The sequence below is a fragment of the Myxocyprinus asiaticus genome, chromosome 20 (genome assembly GCF_019703515.2).
Source record: "Myxocyprinus asiaticus isolate MX2 ecotype Aquarium Trade chromosome 20, UBuf_Myxa_2, whole genome shotgun sequence".
Classification (NCBI taxonomy): Eukaryota; Metazoa; Chordata; class Actinopteri; order Cypriniformes; family Catostomidae; genus Myxocyprinus; species Myxocyprinus asiaticus.
This window is the reverse complement of record NC_059363.1, coordinates 17,839,403-17,862,388: the sequence shown is the minus strand read 5'-3', so window position 1 is coordinate 17,862,388 and position 22,986 is coordinate 17,839,403. Positions and strand designations below refer to the sequence as shown.

General features: G+C 42.7%; 2 protein-coding genes across 2 annotated transcripts; both read left to right on the top strand.

Annotated features, from left to right (window-relative positions):
* Nucleotides 1-2,121: 2,121 nt before the first annotated feature.
* LOC127410800 (zinc finger and BTB domain-containing protein 8A-like) lies at nt 2,122-10,574 on the top strand. The gene is made up of 4 exons (XM_051646009.1): nt 2,122-2,455; nt 6,385-7,202; nt 8,275-8,444; nt 9,563-10,574. Exons 1-4 carry the CDS (start codon nt 2,400-2,402, stop codon nt 9,881-9,883), a joined length of 1,365 nt encoding a protein of 454 aa, XP_051501969.1. The 5' UTR covers nt 2,122-2,399; the 3' UTR covers nt 9,884-10,574.
* Nucleotides 10,575-10,626: 52 nt separating this feature from the next.
* On the top strand, nt 10,627-22,297 carry hmgcl (3-hydroxy-3-methylglutaryl-CoA lyase). Its single transcript, XM_051646010.1, has 8 exons — nt 10,627-10,766; nt 11,278-11,361; nt 11,736-11,843; nt 11,983-12,078; nt 12,223-12,371; nt 12,497-12,749; nt 13,598-13,723; nt 19,527-22,297. The coding sequence occupies exons 1-8, from the start codon at nt 10,638-10,640 to the stop codon at nt 19,626-19,628; spliced, it is 1,047 nt and encodes a 348-aa protein (XP_051501970.1). The 5' UTR covers nt 10,627-10,637; the 3' UTR covers nt 19,629-22,297.
* Nucleotides 22,298-22,986: the final 689 nt, after the last annotated feature.

Sequence of the window (22,986 nt, the reverse complement as noted above, 5' to 3'; positions counted from 1 at the left end):
TGGCATGAAGCAAACAACATTTGAAAAATAAACACAATTTTCTTGTCATTCCCAGGAACTGTCCTAGAAACAAATGAAGCTCTGCGGGGACTCGGCTAGATGACCCGGGTCCTCTTGGCGGCTGGAAAACAAACACAACCATGGGCTCTGATCCCCGCTTCATGCCAGTGACATCAGGAATGCTGCTCCGGTTTGGCGGGAGGCCTCCCGCCACTACAAGGGCGCCTCAAGACCGTGATCTTGCGTTTGGGCCAGGGGCGCTGGGACTTAACCGGGTGCTCTGTATCCATTTTCCTCGGTGGCAGTGCAGTGGGCTAATCCAATTTGAGGTTCTTGACTGCCCAAGCGAGCACCTGAAACAGTTCGGTTTCAGAGACTTTTGCACTGTCTTCCTTTCCTCTGAGAGAAGTCCTGGCGAGCTCATCCATCGACTGTGTCTAAGGCTCACCTTCCGACACCATATCGTTCTTATACTCGGAGTGACTGCCGAAAGTAATGGAGCCCTGTGTCCCAATAACAGGCCGCAGGTCATCATGGGCATACTCCACCGAATAACCCCATAGCATCAGCGACGAGGCATTGAAATGCCTGACTTGAAATGGAACAGTGGTTACAGTCATAACCATGTTTATTACAATTTTCAAGACTGGTTATATGTTACATAAAGTTTCTGTCTCAAGTCCACACAGACAGACAGACACACACACAAGTAAGGGAAGTTGCCTTCTACTGTTATATTTTGTTCTTATTCTAACATCCACAAATCTACCTCAGTCTCTCTCAAATTAACCTTCCCTCTACACACATTTCAACATTTATTTGTAATGCCATAATAAACTGATTGTAATTAAATGTCAATAATTTATAAATAATTGTAAATAAATTAAAAGAGCATATGTCTTTGTTTACAGTGATGGGTTTGCTGTACAGATTCACTAGCACATTTTGCCTGAACACAGCAACAATGACATGAAGGGGGTCTTTAAAAAAAAATTATTATTACTTTTAATGAAAGGAACCATCAAAATATTTCTTATAAGTCAGTTTATACAATGGCCCATTTTAGCTGATGGGGATTTACTAAAATGGGCCAGCATCTAAACCTAATAATTTCATTAGGTTGTTTTGCAAACAACAGATTTATCTCTTCTAGAGACCATCATGACATAATTCATGATACCTAAATTTTAGATGTTCAATAGTTTATTTTGAATATGTAAACCTTATAAGAAAGTTCAAAGTTGAAGTTGAAGTTAGCATGCCAGATCACTAATCCTGTGTTTTTCCCATTGGACCTCTGTAAAATGATTTCCCCTGCCTACCTAAGCAAATTCAGACCAATGAAATCAGCTGATAGCCTCCTTTTTTTAAATAGTTTGGTATTTTATTTAATTTTTTTTAATCCCTTTTTCTCCCCAATTTGGAATGCCCAATTCCCACTACTTAGTAGGCCCTCGTGGTGGCGCAGTTACTCACCTCAATTTGGGTGGCAGAGGACAAGTCTCAGTTGCCTCCACTTCTGAGGCAGTCAATCCGCACATCTTATCACGTGGCTTGTCGTGCATGACACCGTGGAGACTCCCAGCATGTGGAGACTCATGCTACTCTCCGTGATCCACGTGCAATTTACCACGCACCCCACTGAGAGCGAGAACCACTAATCGTGACCACGAGAAGGTTACCCCACGTGACTCTACTCTCCCTAGCAACCAGGCCAATTTGGTTGCTTAGGAGACCTGGCTGGAGTCACTCAGCACACCCTGGATTCGAACTTGTGACTCCAGGGGTGGTTGTTAGCGTCAATACTCGCTGAGCTACCCAGACCCCACAGAGGTTTGATATTGAATATTTTAAGAAATATTACACTCCAACCTCTTCTTTCCCATTTTACCTGGCATCACCCAACAGCTTTGCACTAATATGTTATCAATTATTCGGGACAGTTCTGTATAAAGTCAGATTAGTTGTTTGTTTGTTTTATTGTTTTTGCTATACTTGCAGAAAATATTAGTTTCAACACAACACACATTGTAATAAAACGCCATTAGGCTCGACTGTATGAAATTAACATTGTGCCCTGTCACTTCAATGGCGCTGCTTCCTGTTACACACGGGCGGGTAAACAATATAATGGTTCAAAAACATCTGATAGGCTCTTAGATAATTAAAGGCTGAATTCGTTTGAATTCCAGAATCCATTGGATGTGAGATTGTTGGGTCTACTGTACGGGGGCGCATGTGCTTTAGGCTGTTCTCCGGTCCCGGGCGCTCCGGACACCCACGTCAGCAAAACGATTTTCCAGCACGAACGGGTTTCGATCTTTCGGGTAAAGCAGGAAGTGAACGACGCTCGCCCTGAAAACAAAAGCTGGAGAAATACATTCAAAGTAGGCAGAGAAATGGAGATGGTTTGTGAAAGTGGAACATCTCGGAGTGCGGGTGAAGCGGGGCATCCGTGAGTATTGTGTTTAAGAGGCACTGGAAACGGTGCCCGGGTAGAAGAGGGTGGGTGATGGAGACCGACACGAGGCTCAGCGCCGACATGCGGGTGGTCCGAGCTCAGGTGGTCCATCAATTAGACGAAATATGACAAGGGCGATTAAGGTGCTTGTCAAACTGGGCGTTTTGCGTTATAAAATCCAGTCTGGAGCGTTTGAGCTCGGTTCGATGGGCGGCTCTTCACGGTCGACAGGACTCCCATCAGAAACCACCCCGATGCCTCTATTGCCTTATCTGACAGGTTTAATTCATAAGAGAGAGACATGCTTTGTGCCAAATCTAGGTAATGTTTAAATGTCGTTTTGGTCAGTTCTGGTATTAACAGGCTACTATTGACTTCCAGCGGGCGTTTTGCACATAAAAGGGCGCAGTGACTGGCCTTTGAGTATTTTCTCTGTTGCTACGTACATTTACGGCATTATGTTAAATGGGTTATTTATTTATTTACTGCACTGTAACCGAGTTTTTGTATTTATGTGTGCGTGATTCCGGGGGAGATGAAAGATTGAGAGATTTATAACAGCAAGAATGTTTGTCTATTTCCTATTTAAGGCGTCAGTCGAGGTTAAAATCCGCGTTTCTCTTTCTGTCTGTCGCTCTCTTTCTCCCTCTCTTCATTGCTTCTTCTCTCACTCTCCCTCGTTACCCGTTGCGCAAAGTCGGGTGTTGCCCCTTCTACAGCGAAAGTATATGAGCGACAAGCGTTTTAGCCAATCAGAACCGTGTGGGCGGAGTTTCACTGCCTCCTTCCTTTATTGCACAAATTAAAGACATCCATATAACATAATAATAGGGGTTACAGTGAAGAAACATGACAAACAAACTAACAAAAAGGACAGCAATAAAAATTCTTACTTTTCAATTATATTCCACGATTTAGCAAATGTAATAGTTGGTATACATTTAGATTTTTTATTATTAATACATTTAAGAGTCTCAATAAACAAACAAACAATTTTTTTTTTTATTTTATTTTTTTTTATAAAAACCTTAAAGCATGGTTTAGATTTACCAGAAAATAAAAAAATCACTGATACAGCTTTGGTGTTTATTTAACTCTGGATAAATAAACACCTCTCTCCAACTTGAAAATCATCTGATAATGCTTTCCAAAATCTCTGAGTGTAACAACAGTAAAACAATTTTTACTATTGTTTCTGACTGCTCTATACAAAAACAGTTTTCACCAACATCAAGATATCTTGATAAAGTGTGGTTATAAATGTATATGTTATAAAGAATTTTTAATTGTATCTCACAAACCTTATTAGAGATGCAGAATCGAAAAGATAGTGACCAGGTTTTTTTCCATGCTATCTCTGAGAAGCAAAGGTTCCAAAATAATTTTCCTCGAGGTTTAATAGTCCTTTTACTGTAGAGATATTCTCTAATATGTTTATTTGTACAATTCTTTGTGCTCATCCAAAGCATTTATATAAAGTAGAGGTTCAGCTTTACGAACATTAATAGATAACATATGACTTTTCATTAACAGACCCGAAAGCCTTTATTACAGAATAATACTCTTTAAACTTTACAGGAAATGTCAACTTATGTATACAATTTTCATATGAAAGTAAGATTGATCTAAAAGATCAGTCAAAAAAATAAATCTTATCTTTCCACTTCTGTAAACAAAGTTATTTCTTACTGACTGTAATATAAGCATTATTCCATATAATTGTTTATTTGGGGAAAAATTGTGCACATAACACAACTTCCATGCCATAAGGGCTTGTTGATAAAAATGGAGTAATTAAGTAATTACAAGATAACAAAAACCGTAAACCTCCTACCTTCTTAAAAATTATTTACAGTATAAAAAAATAAATTGAGTAAACGGTTCTTAAGCCATTTAACTTTTAAAGTGTAATTAAAATAAAACAAATTGCTGTCATTACATCACACAAAGCACAACACTGTACACAGTCTGGAAAGTTACAGCAAATACACAACGATCAGCCACAACATTAAAACCACCTGCCTAATATTGTGTAGGTCCCCCTCGTGCTGCCAAATCAGCGCCAACCCGAGATTATATTCTTCTCACCACAATTGTACAGAGTGGTTATCTGAGTTACTGTAGACTTTGTCAGTTCAAACCAGTCTGTCCATTCTCTGCTGACCTCTCTCGTCAACAAGGCATTTCCGTCTACAGAACTGCTGCTCACTGGATGTTTTTTGTTTTTGGCACCATTCGGAGTAAACTCTAGAGACTGTTGTGTGTGAAAATCCCAGGAGATCAGCAGTTACAGAAATACTCAAACCAGCCCATCTGGCACCAACAATCATGCCACAGTCCAAATCACTGAGATCACATTTTTCCCCATTCTGATAGTTGACGTGAACATTAACTGAAGCTCCTGACTAGGGCTGCACGATAATGGTGAAAATGATAATCACGATTATTTTGTTCAAATTTTTAATCACAATTATTCTGTTATTTGAAAAAACATTTTATTACAGGGCAGCACAATTTGAACAAACATATAAATAAATACTGTTGCCACTGCTTAGATCTTGATTCTAAAAAAAAACAAAAAAAACCCATAAAATTACATTAAACAGTAGCTCTCATTTTAAACAAGTCGTTAGAACTGCAAACTAGTAAATTATTCCTTTTGACCAAAATTAAGGCATGTTTTGCCCATTCTTTACTGCTAATAGGAACAGTTACTCTGTCGGGTGTTTACACTTGCATCCTCTTTTAAGATCCATTCTTTAAATTATTATTATTAACATTATTATTAAATCCCCATACCCTACAGTAATATATAGGCTAATAGTAATATATTTCTGTAATAATTGAGCCCGCAGAATTGCTATACAGTCTCAAGCGTCTAATTTGAAGGAAGCCTACTTATTTTATCAAGCCTTTTATTTGAATGAAGATAGTGTGTTGTTACTGTGTGTTACCAGAAGTGACAGTGGCGTTTTGTGCTCCTTCAATACATGGAGTCTCTTCCTCGCGCCACACAACCCCAGTGCCACGGGGTTACTTTAGATTTGATACACACTTGTTATGGCCAAACATATTTGGAATTAGGCAAATGTGCAACTGAGGTAAACGTATAGCGCTTTAAAATAACCCAGTGATTGGTCAGTAGCGAACTTCTGAAGAGAGCGTGATCAGGTGAGGTGAAAACGGGCTAGGAAAGAGCTTGTGATTTAGTCTATCATCCATAAACACAGCCTATAATGAAAATGAATAACAATTTGCAACTTTACCTGGCTGACACCTTCTGTTTGCTAGCTCACTAATATCGCAGACGATTATGGTTAATTAACCGTAAGAGGCAGAAATCGTGATTAAAATATGATTAATTGTGCAGCCCTACTCCTGACCCATATCTGTTTGATTTTATGCACTGCACTGCTGCCACACAATTGGCTGATTAGATAATCGCATGGATGATTGTTGGTGCCAGATGGGCTGGTTTGAGTATTTCTGTAACTGCTGATCTCCTGTGATTTTCACACAAACAGTCTCTAGAATTGACTCAGAATGGTGCCAAAAACAAAAAATATCCAGTGAATGACAGATCTGTTGACAGAAATGCCTTGCTGATGAGAGAGGTCAACAGAGAATGGCCAGACTGGTTCGAACTGACAAAGTCTACGGTAACTCAGATAACCGCTCTGTTCAATTGTGGTGAGAAGAATATAATCTTAGAATGCTATTCTGAGATGCGGGTTGGCGCTGTCTTGGTGGCACGAGGGGGACCTACACAATATTAGGCAGGTGGTTTTAATGTTGTGGCTGATCGGTGTAATGCAAAACTGAATAATTTATTAAATGTAATTTCTTATTCTTTCAGGATACTATCTGAGAGATGTTTTGGAAGTTATTGTTCTTGTTTTGAAGTGTCCCATTTGTTTTCTCAGGCCTGTTCAGAAATGGACCAGTGCAGATATGTCAGCCATTCACCAGAGCTGTCTACTAAAACAGCTGGACCAGCAGCGGCAACAGGGATTGTTCTGTGACTGCAGCATCCTGGTGGAGGGGCAGATTTTCCGCACACATCGAAATGTCCTGCATGGCAGCAGTGGATACTTCCGCATGTTGCTATCTCAGGGAGCTAAAGACACTCTAGACTCTGTAAATGTTTCCTTTGATGTCTTCAGCCCTGAAATATTTTCCATCATCCTGGACTTTATTTACTCTGGTCAGCTCGAGCTCAACAGCTCCAATGTAATAGAGGTGATGTCAGCCGCCAGCTACCTGCAGATTAATGATGTTATTTCCTACTGCAAGACCTTCATTAAATCTTTCCTTGAGATCAGTGCAAAAGAGGATGATGAGAATCGTTACTTGTGTGTGTCGGACAGCACCCCACTACAGGACAGACAAGAGAATGTCATCGAGCCGTCCACCAGACTCTGGAAGCACGAAAAGGATGATCAGGCAACAGAGGACATCAGTGGAGCCATAGCCTCCAGCCCACAGCCGTCCGGGCTTCAGCAGAACTCTCCTTCACAGCCCAGTCTGGAGGAACAAGAAGAGGAGATGTTTAACCAGTTCAGTTTCAGGACTCGACGCAGAAGAAGAAACAGGATAAAAACTCCGGAATTTGCAACAGAAGACACAGAAGACACTACCCTCATTGACCTACAGGGGGTGGTATCACACTGCACTCAAAAGGCAGATGAGCTGTATGCCAACCTTCCATCAATTGTTGGGATAGTTGGGGCATTTAATAAAGGTCAGTATTTAAACTGCTAAGATTCAATACTGTGCTTCAAAGACAAAATGCAGTAACTATCCTGATACTTAACCTGAGTAAAATGGCTTCAAAATGTTTATATTGTCCAGCCAAATGTGGAATATGAAGTAGTCACACTCACTTGTCTCTAAATATGAGCATTCTTGGGTCAAACCCATTTTCACTGGACAGATCATATTCTAAAGGAGTCTTTACACAGCTGAGTTAAGGCTGCTCTGTGTCTGCTCAAAATTCTGTGTATAGGTTCATTGCAGCATAAAAGCCAGGCTAAATTTAGTAAATTATGCTTGCTTGGATCCTCCTCAGCCCCTGATATCAAAGGCAGTTCTGATGCTGTTTTGGTTCTGTGTAAATGAAATGCAGCATCAGAGCAGCCTTAAACTTGTTTTTGTCATGATTTATAGTAATTCATATAATTTATAATATTATATAATATAATAGTATAATTTATAGTTTCATGTAAAAGTATAATTTCATATTTTCATTCATTTCTTATGTCTATATTCATAATTGTATATGTAAAACATTAATGTCATAACATTATTGATGCAATTGTAATTGCTGTGTAAATGCATTTATGCCTGCTCTGTGCAGCATTAAACAGTCTGTGTAAATACACTTAAATGCCACTTCAGATGCAGCTTCTGTGTCACCTTTGCAGATTAAAGTTACAGCATTCATTTTTTCAGTCTTTCTCAAATACTGCCTCAAAATGTGGAAATCGCAGTGTTTGGATTTTCTGTGCATTGCAAAAATCCCAATGCAATCTTGCAGTTCGAAGCCTTTCAAGGTTTTATTCAACACACAAATGAAACTTGAAACAGGACAAAGGTTACAAATATTTTTCCTTTAGGCCTCTCTCACACTTTTTTGTCCTTCAATCTTCTATTTCTCTCGATGATGGTATGTGTCTAAATATTGTGTGTATTGTACAAAAAATAGGGTTTGCTCTCTTAGGGTTTTTAGGTTTGTAAATAAGCTTTTGAATGATTCTTTGATGTGGAGATGCATGAAGGGGATCTGACTGTCAATATCTGTGTCGCTCTCTCAGATTCTACTCCTTCGATGCGTTATAAATGTCCGTTCTGCACACACACAGTAAAGAGGAAGGCAGACTTGAAGCGTCACCTCCGCTGTCACACAGGTGAGCGTCCGTATCCCTGTCAAGAATGCAGCAAGCGTTTCACTCGCCTGGAACACCTGCGCAGCCATTTTGAGACGGTGAGAAACGTGCATAGTTTCACACTCATTTGGCCCAATAACAAAGGGTATCTGGTTGACTAAGGAGATTGCAATGGGTGTAGCCGGAATAGCCAAACTCGTGTCCTCATTTTTTCACAATTGCTTCTTGTGTGACCGGATTAAGTTAGGCTTAAAGGGATAATTCACACAAAAATGAAAATTATTTCATCATTTACTCATCCTTATGCTATTTCCTCTGCAGAACACAAATAAATATTTTTAGAAGAATATCTCAGCTCCGTAGGTCCTCACAGTGCAAGTGAATGGTGACCAAAACTTTGGAGCTCAAATAAGCACAAAAAGGCAGCATAAAAGTAATGCATGACTCCAGTAGTTTCATCCATGTCTTCTGAAACAATCTAATCGATTTTGGGTGAGAACAGACCAAAATGTAACTCCTTTTTCACTGTACATCTTGCCATTGCAGTCTCTAGGCATGATCATTATTTCAAGCTCTATTACATTTCCTAGTGCTTAATGCATGCAGAGCACTAGATGGTGCTAGGAAGTGTAATCGAGTTTGAAATAATGATCGGCAAGGAGACTGCTCATGTCAAGATTTATAGTGAATAATTATAATGTGGTCTGTTCTCATCCAAAATCGATTGGATCTTTTCCAAAGATATGGATTAAACCACTGCTGCCTTTATATGCTTTTTGGAGATTCAAAAGAATCTGAGATATTCTTCTAAAAATATTTGTTTGTGTTCAGCAGAAGAAAGAAAGTCATACACATCTGGGATGGCATGAGGGTGAGTAAATGATGAGAGAATTTTCATTTTTGGATGAACTATTCCTTTAAATGCAGTCAAATGTATTGGATGTAGGCTAATTATACATAATTTAAGTATTATAAAGGAAGACTGTGTTGAGATGTCTGTAGGATATTAGGGTGCTCTTGGTCACAGGTCCATAAGGTCAACTATATAATTGCAATAGGCTTTAGGGTTAGAGTTTGTTAGAATTTAAGGTTATTGTAGGATTATGGTTATTAAATGGTTATGGTTACAATCATCAAAGGCTTTTAACTAGTCCTCCTCACTTATATTAACATGAGATTTTAAAACCTCCTCTTTTCCAACTCATTCTCTCCACAGATCCACCAGGCCCGTAAGTTGGTGTGCAGGAAGTGCAAGCGTCATGTAACTGAGATCAATGGACGTGTGGTGAGCGAGGGAACTCGCAGATACAGGCTGTGCAACTCTTGTATTCAGGAGAGCGGGTATAGCGAATTAATCACAGATAGGACAGATGGAAATGGAGAAAAAGAAGACATGTTGTTGGGTGTGGAAGAGGACATGAGTGAGAACAGGCAAGTAACATGGGTCATGGACGATGATGACCTCGCGGAAGATTCCGGAGCAGATCTTATCATCCAGGAAGTGGAGGACAGTGATGAGGACATGAGTGGAAAATGAATGTGTGTGGGTGTGAGTGAGTGAATGAATAAGAACCATCTTCTTGCCAGTTTATTGTCTGTTGAAATTTCAGAAGAGAGATGACTGGGTTTTGTACAAATAAAAACACATTTCTCATTAATATCTTAAGTATTAAAAATATAACTGCTTTTTTTAAAAGTATTATTATATTTCTGTAATCTAAAAAGTTTAAAATGTTTATTTCAAAGATATTTACAAAAAGTGTATCACTTTTTATACTGTGCTGCATGGAGTCCAAGTGCCAATTACTTTGTGTGATGTGTTGTGTAACAGATTTATTTGTCAAAACCTTATCGAAAACAAACCTAATTAGATTTGTTACCAGTCAATGGCTCAGCATAAACATTGTCGAAACAATAAATATTGTATATAATATTGTATATAAGTCTGTTTCACCCTGGAAACATAATCTTGTCCTTGCAATTCTGTTCCACTTTGTGACGTCAGAATTATTTGTTTGATGATAACTTGCACTTTTTAAAGAAAATATATTTTGCACAAGCAGTGTGAGTCTGAATGATAATTTGCATTAATAAACCCTGGTGATGTGCACATATTAAAATTAACGGCAACCCTTCACAGAAATCCTTGAAACTCCTCACCTCTAGGAAGTAAGAAGAACATTTTTGTTCTGATTTAAGGAAGTCAATAAAAGTATTTATTTACCTGAGCGTCTCTGACCACTTGAATCTGATTTGATGTTATCGCGAGATCAAACCCTTTACATGAGAATATGACGTCAGAACGACGAGGTGGTAAAAATATGGCGGCGCTCATGATGAGGGTTGGCCCTGGTTCTTTCGGGTCTGTTCGGGTTCATCGTCCTGCTCTGCGTTCCGCGGCTGTCACCGTACTTAGAGCCGTAAGTTCGTCTGTAACACTTCTGAATGTGGTGGCGTTGTGTTTTGGTTTCGAGTGGAGTTTTTAAAAGGAGTTTAAACCTGCATTTCATTAGAGTTGTATGGCACTGTTATTTATTAAGTGTTTTTGTCATTTTGTGTGTGTGCGCGCGCGCGTTCATGTGTCTTCGTGTGCGTGTGTGAAGTAGCAGGTATTTTTATTCTTTTATTTTGAATTTAGAAACAGTACGTGGGATATACAGCAAACAGCCACATACAACAAACAATAAACAAGGGAATAAATTAATAAAAATGAAGCACATAAATGAAGTTAAAAATATAAAGAAATGCAAATATATATATATATTACAAATATAAAAAGCAAACAAATAAAGAAAAAAAAACATCTCCAGAAATTATATCAGGACTCCCTGTGTTCTACTTAAAATAATAAAGCAATCAAAACATCTCAATTTTTTTATATAATTACTGACTCATGGGAAAGATGACTGTTCAAAAGTGTGTTATCTACAGATTAGTGTGTCTGCGACCCAGCCGCTTCCAGAGAGAGTGAAGATTGTGGAGGTTGGACCTCGTGATGGACTGCAGAATGAGAAGGTAGACTTCTGTGTGCTTCAGAATCCAACCTGCATCAAAACTTAGCACAGTAGCGGTACTAGCTTGTTTGGCACCCTGGGCGGAACCTGCTTCAAGATGCCCCCAAAGTTGCTGATGCTCCCAAAGTTGTTGACCGGGAGTGGGGGATGCCCCCTCGTGCCAACATCCCCCCCCCCCCGCAAGATGCCGCTCTGGGCAACTGCCCGTGTCGCCCATGCCTAAATCCGCCACTGACTTAGCATGGCATCTTTATACAGAATGCACCAAAATTTTGGTGCTGTAATTTAAAAGTGAACTAATTTCACATAGAATTTAAAATTGCTTAAAAGAGAGAAGTTGTATCTGTTATGTTAAATATACACTGCATCCATCAGATCATCGTTCCTACTGAAGTAAAGATCTGTCTGATTGACATGCTCTCTGAGGCGGGACTTCCTGTCATTGAGGCTACAAGCTTTGTTTCGCCAAAGTGGGTTCCTCAGGTGAGATACAGGGGCACTCACCCTCCAAGGCAATATGACATGCACAGACATTATAACAGGGGGATTTCTTTTGTGATTTTTAATGTAAACATTGGAACAAGTGTGACATAGCGTGACTCTGGCTGTATTTGATTGACAGATGGCTGATCAGGAGGAAGTGATGCGTGGGCTCCGCAAGAAACCTGGTGTGAATTACCCCGTTCTGACTCCTAATTTGAAGGGCTTCCAGGCTGCTGTGAGTTAATACAACACAGACTGCCATCTGTTGTACTGTTATCAGCCTTTGATTTGTTTTGCGGTGTGTTCTGGGTGGTATCATATCTGTAGATGACCATGATATGTCTATGGCGACATGCTTTTTCAATTTCACATATCTCAGATGGAGGCTGGTGCAAAAGAGGTGGCAATATTTGGTGCTGCATCAGAGCTCTTCAGTAAGAAGAACATAAACTGTTCAGTGGAGGAGAGTCTTGCTCGATTTGAGGAGGTGATGAAAGCTGCCAAACAAGAGGGAGTTCCGGTGAGAGGGTAAGATCGAATTTTTGCCTGATTAAAAAAGTTTGACATCTAATCTTCTACATATACCCTGCTTTTGACATCTCTGAAAATCCTGTCTCTGTCTTTCTCTTGTTTTCTGTTTTTTTTTCCCCCAGCTATGTGTCATGTGTGCTAGGTTGTCCATATGAAGGGAAGGTATCCCCCAACAAAGTAGCAGAGGTTGCTAAGCGGCTGTACTCTATGGGTTGCTATGAGATTTCACTTGGAGATACTATTGGAGTGGGCACTCCGGGTGGTATGACAGAGCTGTTGAATGCCGTGAAGAAAGAGGTTCCAGTGGAGGCTTTAGCTGTTCATTGCCATGACACTTACGGACAAGCACTCGCAAACATACTTGTAGCATTACAGGTGAGTGAGGCAGAAAGTGTCTGGAATAATGCGTTGTACCTCTGCCTGTCCGGCGAGACCGATGGCTGCATGCTTTTGCAACTCTTACTATTTTTGCATTGTCTTATAGAGTTAAAACAGTGGCCCCAAAAAGCATGTGGACACTTAAGCCCAAATTAAAAATGCATGATTGTCTTTTATAACAAAATATCCAATCAAATGGCATTTATTTTAAAGGAATATAGCACCTGCACACTTTTCAAGAAAAAACATTTCACCATTTTATCAAGTGTGTTAGTTTCCGAAGTCAACCATAGATATACTGTTCAAGGTTAACAAAGTATTTGAACATTTTCTGGTTGTCCAACGTTTGTGGAGCATGTCCATTATTGTGATAAACTACACCTGTGGTTACTGTGCTAGAACTTCATACAGCCACTAAAAAATCACCTTGAGGCAGATTTGTTCAAAATAATTGCAAACATGACTATAAGCAAAGTGAAGTTAGTTCTGAGAGAAAATCTAGCATTATTTGTTTGCAAATGCCACCTGGTTTGATACTTGACTCTAATCCAAAGACCTTCAGGCATTTTTAAGTGTGCTGTAAGAGTCCAAAAGTTTCCAAAGCGGTTTTTGGGGGCAACTATTTGTTTCTGTTCCTGAAGCCTCAGGCACTAATTGTCACTTTGCTTTACCCTTGCATATGAACTGCATATGAAGAGCTTTGATGATGTTGAGACTACAAGAATCTTGAAATGAGACGAATGCCTTATGTACATGCCATGCTTTCTGAAATAACTTCATTTACATTCTTAAAATAAGCCACCTTCAAGTAAAGGCCACATTTATTCCCCATGCTCTTTGTTTAGAATGGGATAAGTGTTGTGGACTCTTCTGTTGCGGGGCTGGGTGGCTGCCCTTATGCCCAGGGGGCTTCTGGGAATGTTGCAACCGAGGATGTGGTCTATATGCTGCATGGACTGGGAATCCATACTGTAAGTCTTGATTCTCTCTATCGGATTGTTCTGCAATCTAGTTACTTCCTGAAAGCTCTGGGACTTTATTACAGAACCATCCACCATGGGGGGTTCAGACTGAACACTAGATGCAATGCATAAAACAGAACACAGGTGTATGGAGATGCACTTTTTTTCTCTCCCCTTTTCTCCCCAATTTGTCATGCCCAATTCCCAATGCTTACTAGGTCCTCGCAGTTGTTCACCTCAATCCGGGTGGCAGAGGACAAACCTCAGTTGCCTCCGCTTCTGAGACAGTCAGCCTGCGCATCTTATCACGTGGCTTGTTGGGTGCGTTACCAGGGAGACTTAGCGCATGTGGAGGCTCACTCTATTCCCTCGATCTCCATGCACAACTCATCATGTGCCCCATCGAGAGCAAGCACCACTATATCGTGACCACGAGGAGGGTAACCCATGTGACTGTACCCTCCCTAGCAACCGGGCCAATTTGGTTGCTTAGGAGGCCTGGCTGGAGTCTCTCAGCGCACCCTGGATTCGAACTTGTGACTCCAGGGGTGGTAGTCAGCGTCATTGCTCCTGGAGACGCACTTTTAAAAGTTTATGTTATTTTTTGCCTGGCACTGCATCTATAAAATTTGCCATTCCTGCTCGATACGCTGAAAAACAAAACAAACAAAGAAACACCTGGATGTGGCACAACTGTCAAAGACATCTGTCTAGCATGTTTACATTGGAAAAACTATGAAAAAAAGAGTGCACAAAAAAACATTTGGTGTAAACAGCCCTCAAAGGGTTAGTTTACCCAAAAATTAAAATTCTCACCCTCATGACATCCCAGGTGTGTATGACCTTCTTTCATTACCAGAACACATTTGAAGAAAAATATCTTAGCTCAGTAGGTCCTTAAAATGCAAGTGGATGGTGATCCGAACTTTGAAGCTCCAAAAAGAAACGACAGTCAGCATAAACGTCATCCATACGACTCCAGCGGTTAAATAAATGTCTTCTAAAGTACACAAGCCCTTTTGGTTAGAAAAAGATCAATATTCAAGTACTTTTTAACTCAGAATCATCAATTCCTGTCAGCAACATTATGAGCATGTTAGGTCATCGCATTGGCACGTGAGACATGCGAGAACTGACGCACATGCGACAAACCCGGAAGAGCAGCGCTGTTTACAACTGAGTAAGAGGAATGCTAACAGAAGCTTCATTGGTTCCCTATCTGTCACTCACTCGACGTTGGTGTCGATGTAGTGACACTAGGGGTCACTCTTGGGAGCCCGAGACACCTCTGGTCTTTGATAAAAGGCCAATGAAAGTTGGCGAGTGGTATTTGCATGCCACTCCCCCGGACATACGGGTATAAAAGGAGCTGGTATGCAACCACTCATTCAGATTTTCTCTTCGGAGCCGAACGGTCATGCTCATTGAGCTGAATACTACTGTTCATTCACCTCTGCTGGATCTGACGGCGCATTTCAGCTGGTGCACTGCAGAGAACGCCCCTGGGCGTTTCGGCAGAAAAACTAGAGAGTATATTTTCTGAAAGAGCATTTTTCCCCTCTAAAAGAGTATATTTCTCTAAAAGAGCACACACACGGAACGTCTTTTTAAAGACGGGTCTTTCTAAAGATGCCTTTCCGATCGTGTGTTATTCCTGGTTGTGGTCGTTTTCTCTCAACTTCGGATGGTCATGATCGCTGTCTTTCGTGTCTGAGCGAGGCCCACACGGAGGCAGCGTTTATGAATGGTTCATGTTCTCACTGCGAGAACATGACCATGGCAACGTTGCGGCTCCCCGCCTCGGTCCTTCTACCTACGGGTATGAGGCCAACGCGGCTAGCACTGGGGGCGATTTGGGGACCTCAATGGGATCGCCTCCGCCGGGTATCCCCCGCGGACCTCCCGTTCCCCAGCACGCTCGTCTGCCCCAACCGGGCTTCCGGATGAGTTCGCCGGCTCGTCGCACGGTGAGTCTGGCTTCTTGTTCGGGGCCCATGAAGATGACGAGCTCTCGAGCGCAGCATCGGAGAGCGGGCTTGTCCAGTCAGACGCAGAAGCCTCAGCTGGGCTTCCCCCTTCGGGGACGGTCGCCCAGTCACAGGCCGATGCCGAAATGACGGACATGCTTTCCCGGGCGGCCGCGAGCGTGGGGCTAGAGTGGAAACCTCCGCTCTCCCCTGAACCCTCGCGGCTTGATGATTGGTTTCTGGGCTCGCGGCGCTGCTCAAAACAGCCGCGCCCTGCTCCAGTGCCATTCTTCCCGGAAGTGCATGAGGAGCTGATGAAGTCGTAGGAGGCACCTTTCACTGCCTGGCCCCGACTCTGCAGTTCCCCCTCTCTCACTACCCTCGAGGGCGGGGCGGCCAGGGGCTATACGGCGATTCCCCCGGTGGATAAGGCGCTCGGGGTGCACTTATGCCCGCAGAGCGCCGCCACCTGGCGTGGACGCCCTAAGCTCCCGTCCAAGCCCTGTAGGCTCACGTCGTCCCTGGCGGCTAAAGCCTACAGTGCTGCTGGACAAGCCGCCTCTGCCCTGCACGCCATGGCTCTCCTGCAGGTCCACCAAGCCAAGGCGCTGAAAGAACTGCATGAGGGTAGTTCCGCCCCAGATTTGATGCAGGAACTGCGCTCGGCGACCGACCTCGCCCTCCGGGCGATGAAGGTCACGGCGCTGTCTCTCGGGCGGACGATGGCCACACTAGTGGTCCAGGAGCACCACCTGTGTCTCAACCTGGTCGAGATGGGCGAGGCCGACAAGACATGGTTCCTTGCTGCCCCCATTTCCCAGGTGGGCCTATTCGGTGATACCGTTGAGGACTTTGCCCAGCAGTTCTCGACGGTGAAGTAGCAGATCCGGCACATCCTGCCCCGGCGCGGCTCAAGATCCCGCACCCCGGTGACTGCACCTGCTCTGCCGCAGCCCGCCCCTTTGGCCCGGCCCCGGCGTGGAGCCCACCGCAGGAAGCCGACGCCACCCGTCTCACAGCTGGCCCCGAAGAACCCACGGAGGTCCTCGAAGCGCCCCTGAGACGGGCAACCCAGGGACGAGGGAACCCACTCACGTGGAGCTGGTAGGAAGACCACTCCATCCCGTGGTGGAGGGCCGGGTGGAAAATCTTTTGTTGTCTATTTGTTTGATTTCGCCACACGCCCAAGTGGCTGCGGTACCCAACAGTTCAGCAAAAGAGTGGCTTCCTTCCTCCCTGGGTCACATACCCGGTGTGTACGGTCGTCATCACGACTACCGTCCTTGGGCTTTTTCTTGCAGGATTGGTGCTCCAGCGGTGCCCTTTCCGCCCCTGAGCGCCCAGCTGTGGCACACAGCCGCCCCCGATGTGGCAGCCTCCACGGGTTACGAGGACAGGCCTCTTCCTCCCCCGTCTCAGGCTGTTCCGGGGGTGGTCACAAGGAGCCAGGTAAGTGCTTCGATGTCCCTAGACTCAGCACGGCCACGACGTGCTGTGGCACCTCGTGCTCCGCCCCGCCGCGAGGCCCCACCTGCCGGTATGTCCGACGACATTGTCCCCTTGGTCCCCCTCACGTGGAATTTGGACGCATGGCTTGCGCTTTCCAATCCATCGCGGTGGCTGGTCCGGACCGTCCGACTCGGCTATGCAATTCAGTTCGCCAGGCGCCCGCCCAGGTTCAGCGGTATTCACTTCACCTCGGTCAAGGGCGAAAACGCTGTCACCCTGCGTGCGGAGATCGCTACCCTCCTACGGAAGGACGCGATAGAACCTGTCCCTCCAGCTGAGATGAAGAAAGGGTTTTACAGCCCCTACTTCATCATACTGGAAAAAGGCGGTGGGTTGCGGCCAATCTTGGACCTGCTAGTGCTGAACCGGGCTTTACACAGACTCCCGTTCAAGATGCTGACGCAAAGACGCATTCTAGCGAGCGTCCGGCATCAAGATTGGTTCGCGATGGTAGACCTGAAGGATGCATACTTTCACGTCTCGATCCTTCCTCGACACAGACCCTTCTTGCGGTTCGCGTTCGAGGGTCAGGCATATCAGTACAAAGTCCTCCCTTTCGGCCTATCCCTGTCTCCTCACGTCTTTACGAAGATCGCAGAGGCTGCCCTTGCCCTGTTAAGGGAGGTGGCAATTCGCATTCTCAACTATCTCGATGACTGGCTAATCCTAGCTCACTCTCGAGATGTGTTATGCGCACACAGGGACCTGGTGCTCTCACACCTCAGCCGACTAGGGCTTCGGGTCAACTGGGAAAAGAGCAAGCTCCTCCAGGTTCAGAGCATCTCTTTTCTCGGTTTGGAGTTGGACTCGGTCTCCTTGATGGCGCGCCTTACAAACGAGCGTGCCCAGTCGGTGCTGGCCTGTTTGAAGGCATTCAAGCAGGGAACAGCGGTTCCACTGAAACTTTTTCAGAGGCTCCTGGGGCATATGGCATCCTCAGCGGTGGCCACCCCGCACGGGTTGATGCATATGAGGCCGCTTCAGCACTGGCTCCAGACGGGCATGGCGCCACGGGACACACTGCGTGGCCATTACGTCGGTCTGTCACTGTCTTTTCAGCCCTTGGACCAACCTCTCGTTTCTACGAGCAGGTGTTCCCCTAGAACTGGTCTCCAGGTGCGTCATGGTCATGACAGACGCCTCCAAAATGGGCTGGGGCGCTGTTTGCAATGGGCACGCAGCCGCCGGCCTCTGGACGGGTCCACGACTGCATTGGCACATCAACTGTCTCAAGTTACTGGCAATTCTGCTCGCCCTGCGGAGGTTCCGGCCATTGATCCAGGGCAAGCACGTGTTAGTTCGGACAGACAGCACGGCAGCGGTAGCATATGTCAACCGCCAAGGCGGTCTGCGCTCTCGCTGTATGTCACAACTCGCCCGCCGTCTCCTCCTCCGGAGTCGGCAGCACCTCAAGTCGCTGCGAGCCACTCACATCCGTGGGAACCTCAACACTACAGCGGACCTGCTGTCACGGCAGGTTTCCCTCAGGGGAGAGTGGAGACTCCACCCTCAGGTGGTCCAGCTGATTTGGAGTCAATTCGGACGGGCACAGGTGGATCTGTTCGCCTCCCAAGAATCCTCCCACTGCCCGCTCTGGTACGCCCTCACTGAGGCTCCCCTCAGCATAGACGCGCTGGCACACAGCTGGCCCCCCAGACAACGCAAATATGTATTTCCCCCAGTGAACCTACTTGCACAGACTCTGTGTGGTCTAAGCCTGGGATAGCCGGCCAGGTGTATCACTTGCACACAGCGCCTTCCTCCTCCTTTTGAGCTGAAGACGTGCACCGTTAATTCCCAGTAGTGTTCACAAAATTTGTTCCCTGGTTGACTTCCTCCGAGCCCTGTGGCAGACGGGTTTTCGGAGAGACTCACTGCCGGCCCAGTACACGCGCTAACTAAGAGACCTGTTCTGGGGTAGGTGCTCCGCATGTGGAGGTTCCCTGTAAGGCTAAACCCCATGCGATCTATATAGCTTTAACTGCTATGTTATGTGGTTATTATTTATGCTGACTGTCTGTGATTTTTGAAGCTTCAAAAGTCTGATCATCATCCACTTGCATTTTAAGGACCTACTGAGCTAAGATATTTTTCTAATTTTCTTCAAATGTGTTCTGGTGAAGAAAGTAAGTCAAACACCTGGGATATCATGAGTGTGTGTAAATGGTGAGAGAATTTTAATTTTTTGGGTGAACTATCCCTTTAACTCTTTTAAATCTTATCTGTTTAGTAACCAAGATGATTTCAGAATCCTAACTCAAACTTTTTTTTTTTTTTTTTTTAAAGTTTTTGTAATATGGCCCCTGGTTTGTAAGTTGCTTTTTTGTGTGTTGCAGGGAGTGGAGCTACCCAAACTGTTGGACGCTGGCTCTTACATCTGTCACTCACTCAACAGAAGGACAAATTCAAAAGTAGCTCAGGCCTCCTGCAAACTCTGAAAAGACTAGATTTGTCTCTGATCTTGCCTGGTTATTTTACCTCGTATGATGGCAGTCACACTAAGCTGCCTGTTAGTATGAAGTGTAATCATTTGATTTACAGCATGTCTAAAATGAATGTCCATCAACTCAATTGAGCTAGACATTAGGACCTACCTTGGTCCCCTTGTGGAGCCGGTCCTGGGCTACATTTGATATCTATCATGTGTATGTATGTTTCTTATAAATTAATTAAAGATTTAAATGTACTGCTGAAACAAGATGATTCTATAATGGACTAAGGCAGTGGGGGGGGGGGACGTTTGTACTTAAAAACGTTTTGTAATTTGGCTCGCTTGAATATGTAAAAATATTTTCTTAAATGTACAACTTAATTCACCACATAATTGCATTTTGTTTTGCAATTGTTTTGTGCAGAACGATATAGGTTTTTTCTTTTCACAATCACTGCTTCGTTCATCAGATGTTAATATTTCGTTTTCAAAATTTGCTCTGTGGGTCAAGATTAAAGCTTCCAGGATCAGTGAAGACATCGGAGACCCTGTGTGTGGTCCTGCTAATGACAACAAGCATTAATGGTGCAGTATGTAATATATTTACTGTACTAAATCATAAAATTATCATAATATGTTATCAGAGATTTAGGTAACATGCTAAGTTGAAATATTGGCTTCTCCGAAAACAATGCTACAGCAGTATATTCTACTTTAACATGTCTGTTCCGGAATTTCTGTTTGTGTTTTGGCCTGTTTGATCCTGCCCACTGCCCATTTCCCAATAGTATTTCGACACCCTAGGTTGCCAGATTTTAAACAAGTTAGCGGGCAAACACAGTGCGCTGCAGCCATGGAAGCCAGCATCTAGCTAACACTGACAGAGCTATAAAAAAATCCACATGAGCTGGTTTATAATTTGCAAACAATAAAAACATTGCAAACGTATACATTAGCTGATCAACTTACAGTGTAAGGTTCGTCGCTTGACATTGTCAGTTTGCTCGTTCCTGTTGCGTGTCCTCAACCTGGCAATCCGCATGAACTTTGAGTCTGGGGACTAGGGGGCGGGAGAGACAACTCCCTCCAATATTTTGAATTTGGACTGCAGTACCCATTTTAAATGCTTGATGTCAAAGTTACATATTGCTCCTTTAATTGAATATAACGAGGTTCACCGTGTTATTGCGGAGCGCTAAATAAGGAGACGGGTGGAAGCTGCACTTTAGGAACATTCACCAATCAAAGGGAGATCTGCTCTTTACTCCCAAAAGTGATAATGGTAACAGCAATGCTACACAATATGTGTAGTACTACACAACACTAGGTGCAGGTGAGAGTGCCTTTAGGTGTCAGAGAGGAGATGAGGATGAGGAGCCATTATACTGTATGGACGATTTTCATGCACGGCAGCAAGTTATTGACTTTTTTCCTTCTCACTCTGATTGTAATTTTTACAGTTCTCCGCAACAATTATGCCACCACGTTGTTGTTAACAACTAATCCAAAAATAACTTCATTTGTTTACTTATTCATTTATCTGTTCATCCAATATTGACTAACCATTTTCTGTATTTATTATTGTTATTATTATTAGCCTTGTCAGTTAAAAATAATAATAAAATAAAACGTATGTATAATGATATTTTAAATGATCAAAAAGTGTAGCTATAAGTATTTAAATTGTATTAGGTGTAATTTCGCGATTGTCCTGCAAGTGTCTGAATAAGTCTACGTATTTACGATGTTCTTGGCACTTTACGATTACTCTAGAGCACTCACATTTTCAAGTAGCTACTACTTAGGCTTACGATGCTTTTGGGAAATGCAGCCTTGGATGATAGCGCTCCCTCTCACCCGCCCACACGCGTGACCAAACACAGCGAGAGATGAGATATGATAAACTATCTATGATAGACGCAGACTTTCTTATAATTAATAGGTGGGCTTAAAAGAAAAAAGGTTGGGAACCACTGGACTAGGAGCAAAAAAGCATTGTAGAATATTATGAATTATATTTAGATGCAAATCTTTCTGGTTAGATGGTTAAATCATGACTTAATTGATACGTTTAGCTTGTCTTACAGAATGACAAATCACACAGTCATGTTGATTTCTCCAGATCTGCGTCCCTGCATTCCGATGGGTCATTTGATAAGTCATTTAGAAACGGAAATGTCTGTCATTACCAGTTTAATACAGTATAGCACTGGCACTAACAAAAGGCATGCATCTAGGTGGGACTGTTTGTTGTAATGACTGGGTACTGTATAAAGTAGGATTAATGGAGAATTTTTTGTTGTTCTCCAGGAATAACATTTATGATTTGAGCTCTGTTAACTTTCCTGCTTGCCAGAGTAGATAAATCCCTTTACAAAACAATGACATCAGATTGAAATCAAGCACAACAAAAGCTACGATTTTTTTTAAATTATTATTATTATGTTATAATGTTGTAAATCAACTAAATGTCTATAGACTTCCATTAATTGTTGTGTTTCTTTGGGTGTTGTGTTAACTGACATTATTTTGTGTATTTTTCTGTCCTCTTCTCAAAGAGAGAAAACTAACTTTGTTCTCCAGCCTGTACAACATTTTTCAGGTGATGGTTATTTCAACAATTAAAAACACCAGATATCGTAATAAATGTAAGTGCCATGTACATTTGCATCACTATCAATTGTGCCAAACTTATTTCTTCAAGGTCAAGTCCACCCTGTACCAGCTACACCTGAACTCTTTTTTTTTTCTCAACAGTAACAAAATAAAATTGGATTCTTCCTGCTAAAAGAGGATTGTAACTAACCAGTAACACAAAGTACTTCTGTTTATCTCGGCTGATGAACTGGTTCAACCAGTCATGCACTTACACATTTTGTGACGTAATACACCCACCCTCAAAACATAATTTGCATGCATAATTAGAACTCTGATGAAATAAGAGTCACTGTATTCAAATTAGGTGAAAGTGGTTAAAATATCTATTAGACTCTTTGCACAGGCAATGTAATATTAACACAAGGCAGTGAACTGCATGTTCAATATAAGATTTGAAAGAAAGATTTTATAAGAACATTCAGAGAAATTCTTTGTATAAACATTTTTCTTTACAAGAAAATGAAGTATATATATTTTTTTCTTTATGTAATCAAACAAGTCTTTGAGATATAAAACCTATAAAAGATGTCATTCACAACAAACAACAAAATTATTATTATATATAATTATTGTATAAAAAGTATAACTTTTATGCAATTTTTTATTTCAAAAGGTGCAAAAATAAATGTAGTTGTTCCAGAGTTTTCCATTTAAATACTGGTTGTAGGAACAAGGAAACAAAAGTTAAAAAACCAAACAAAGCAAAA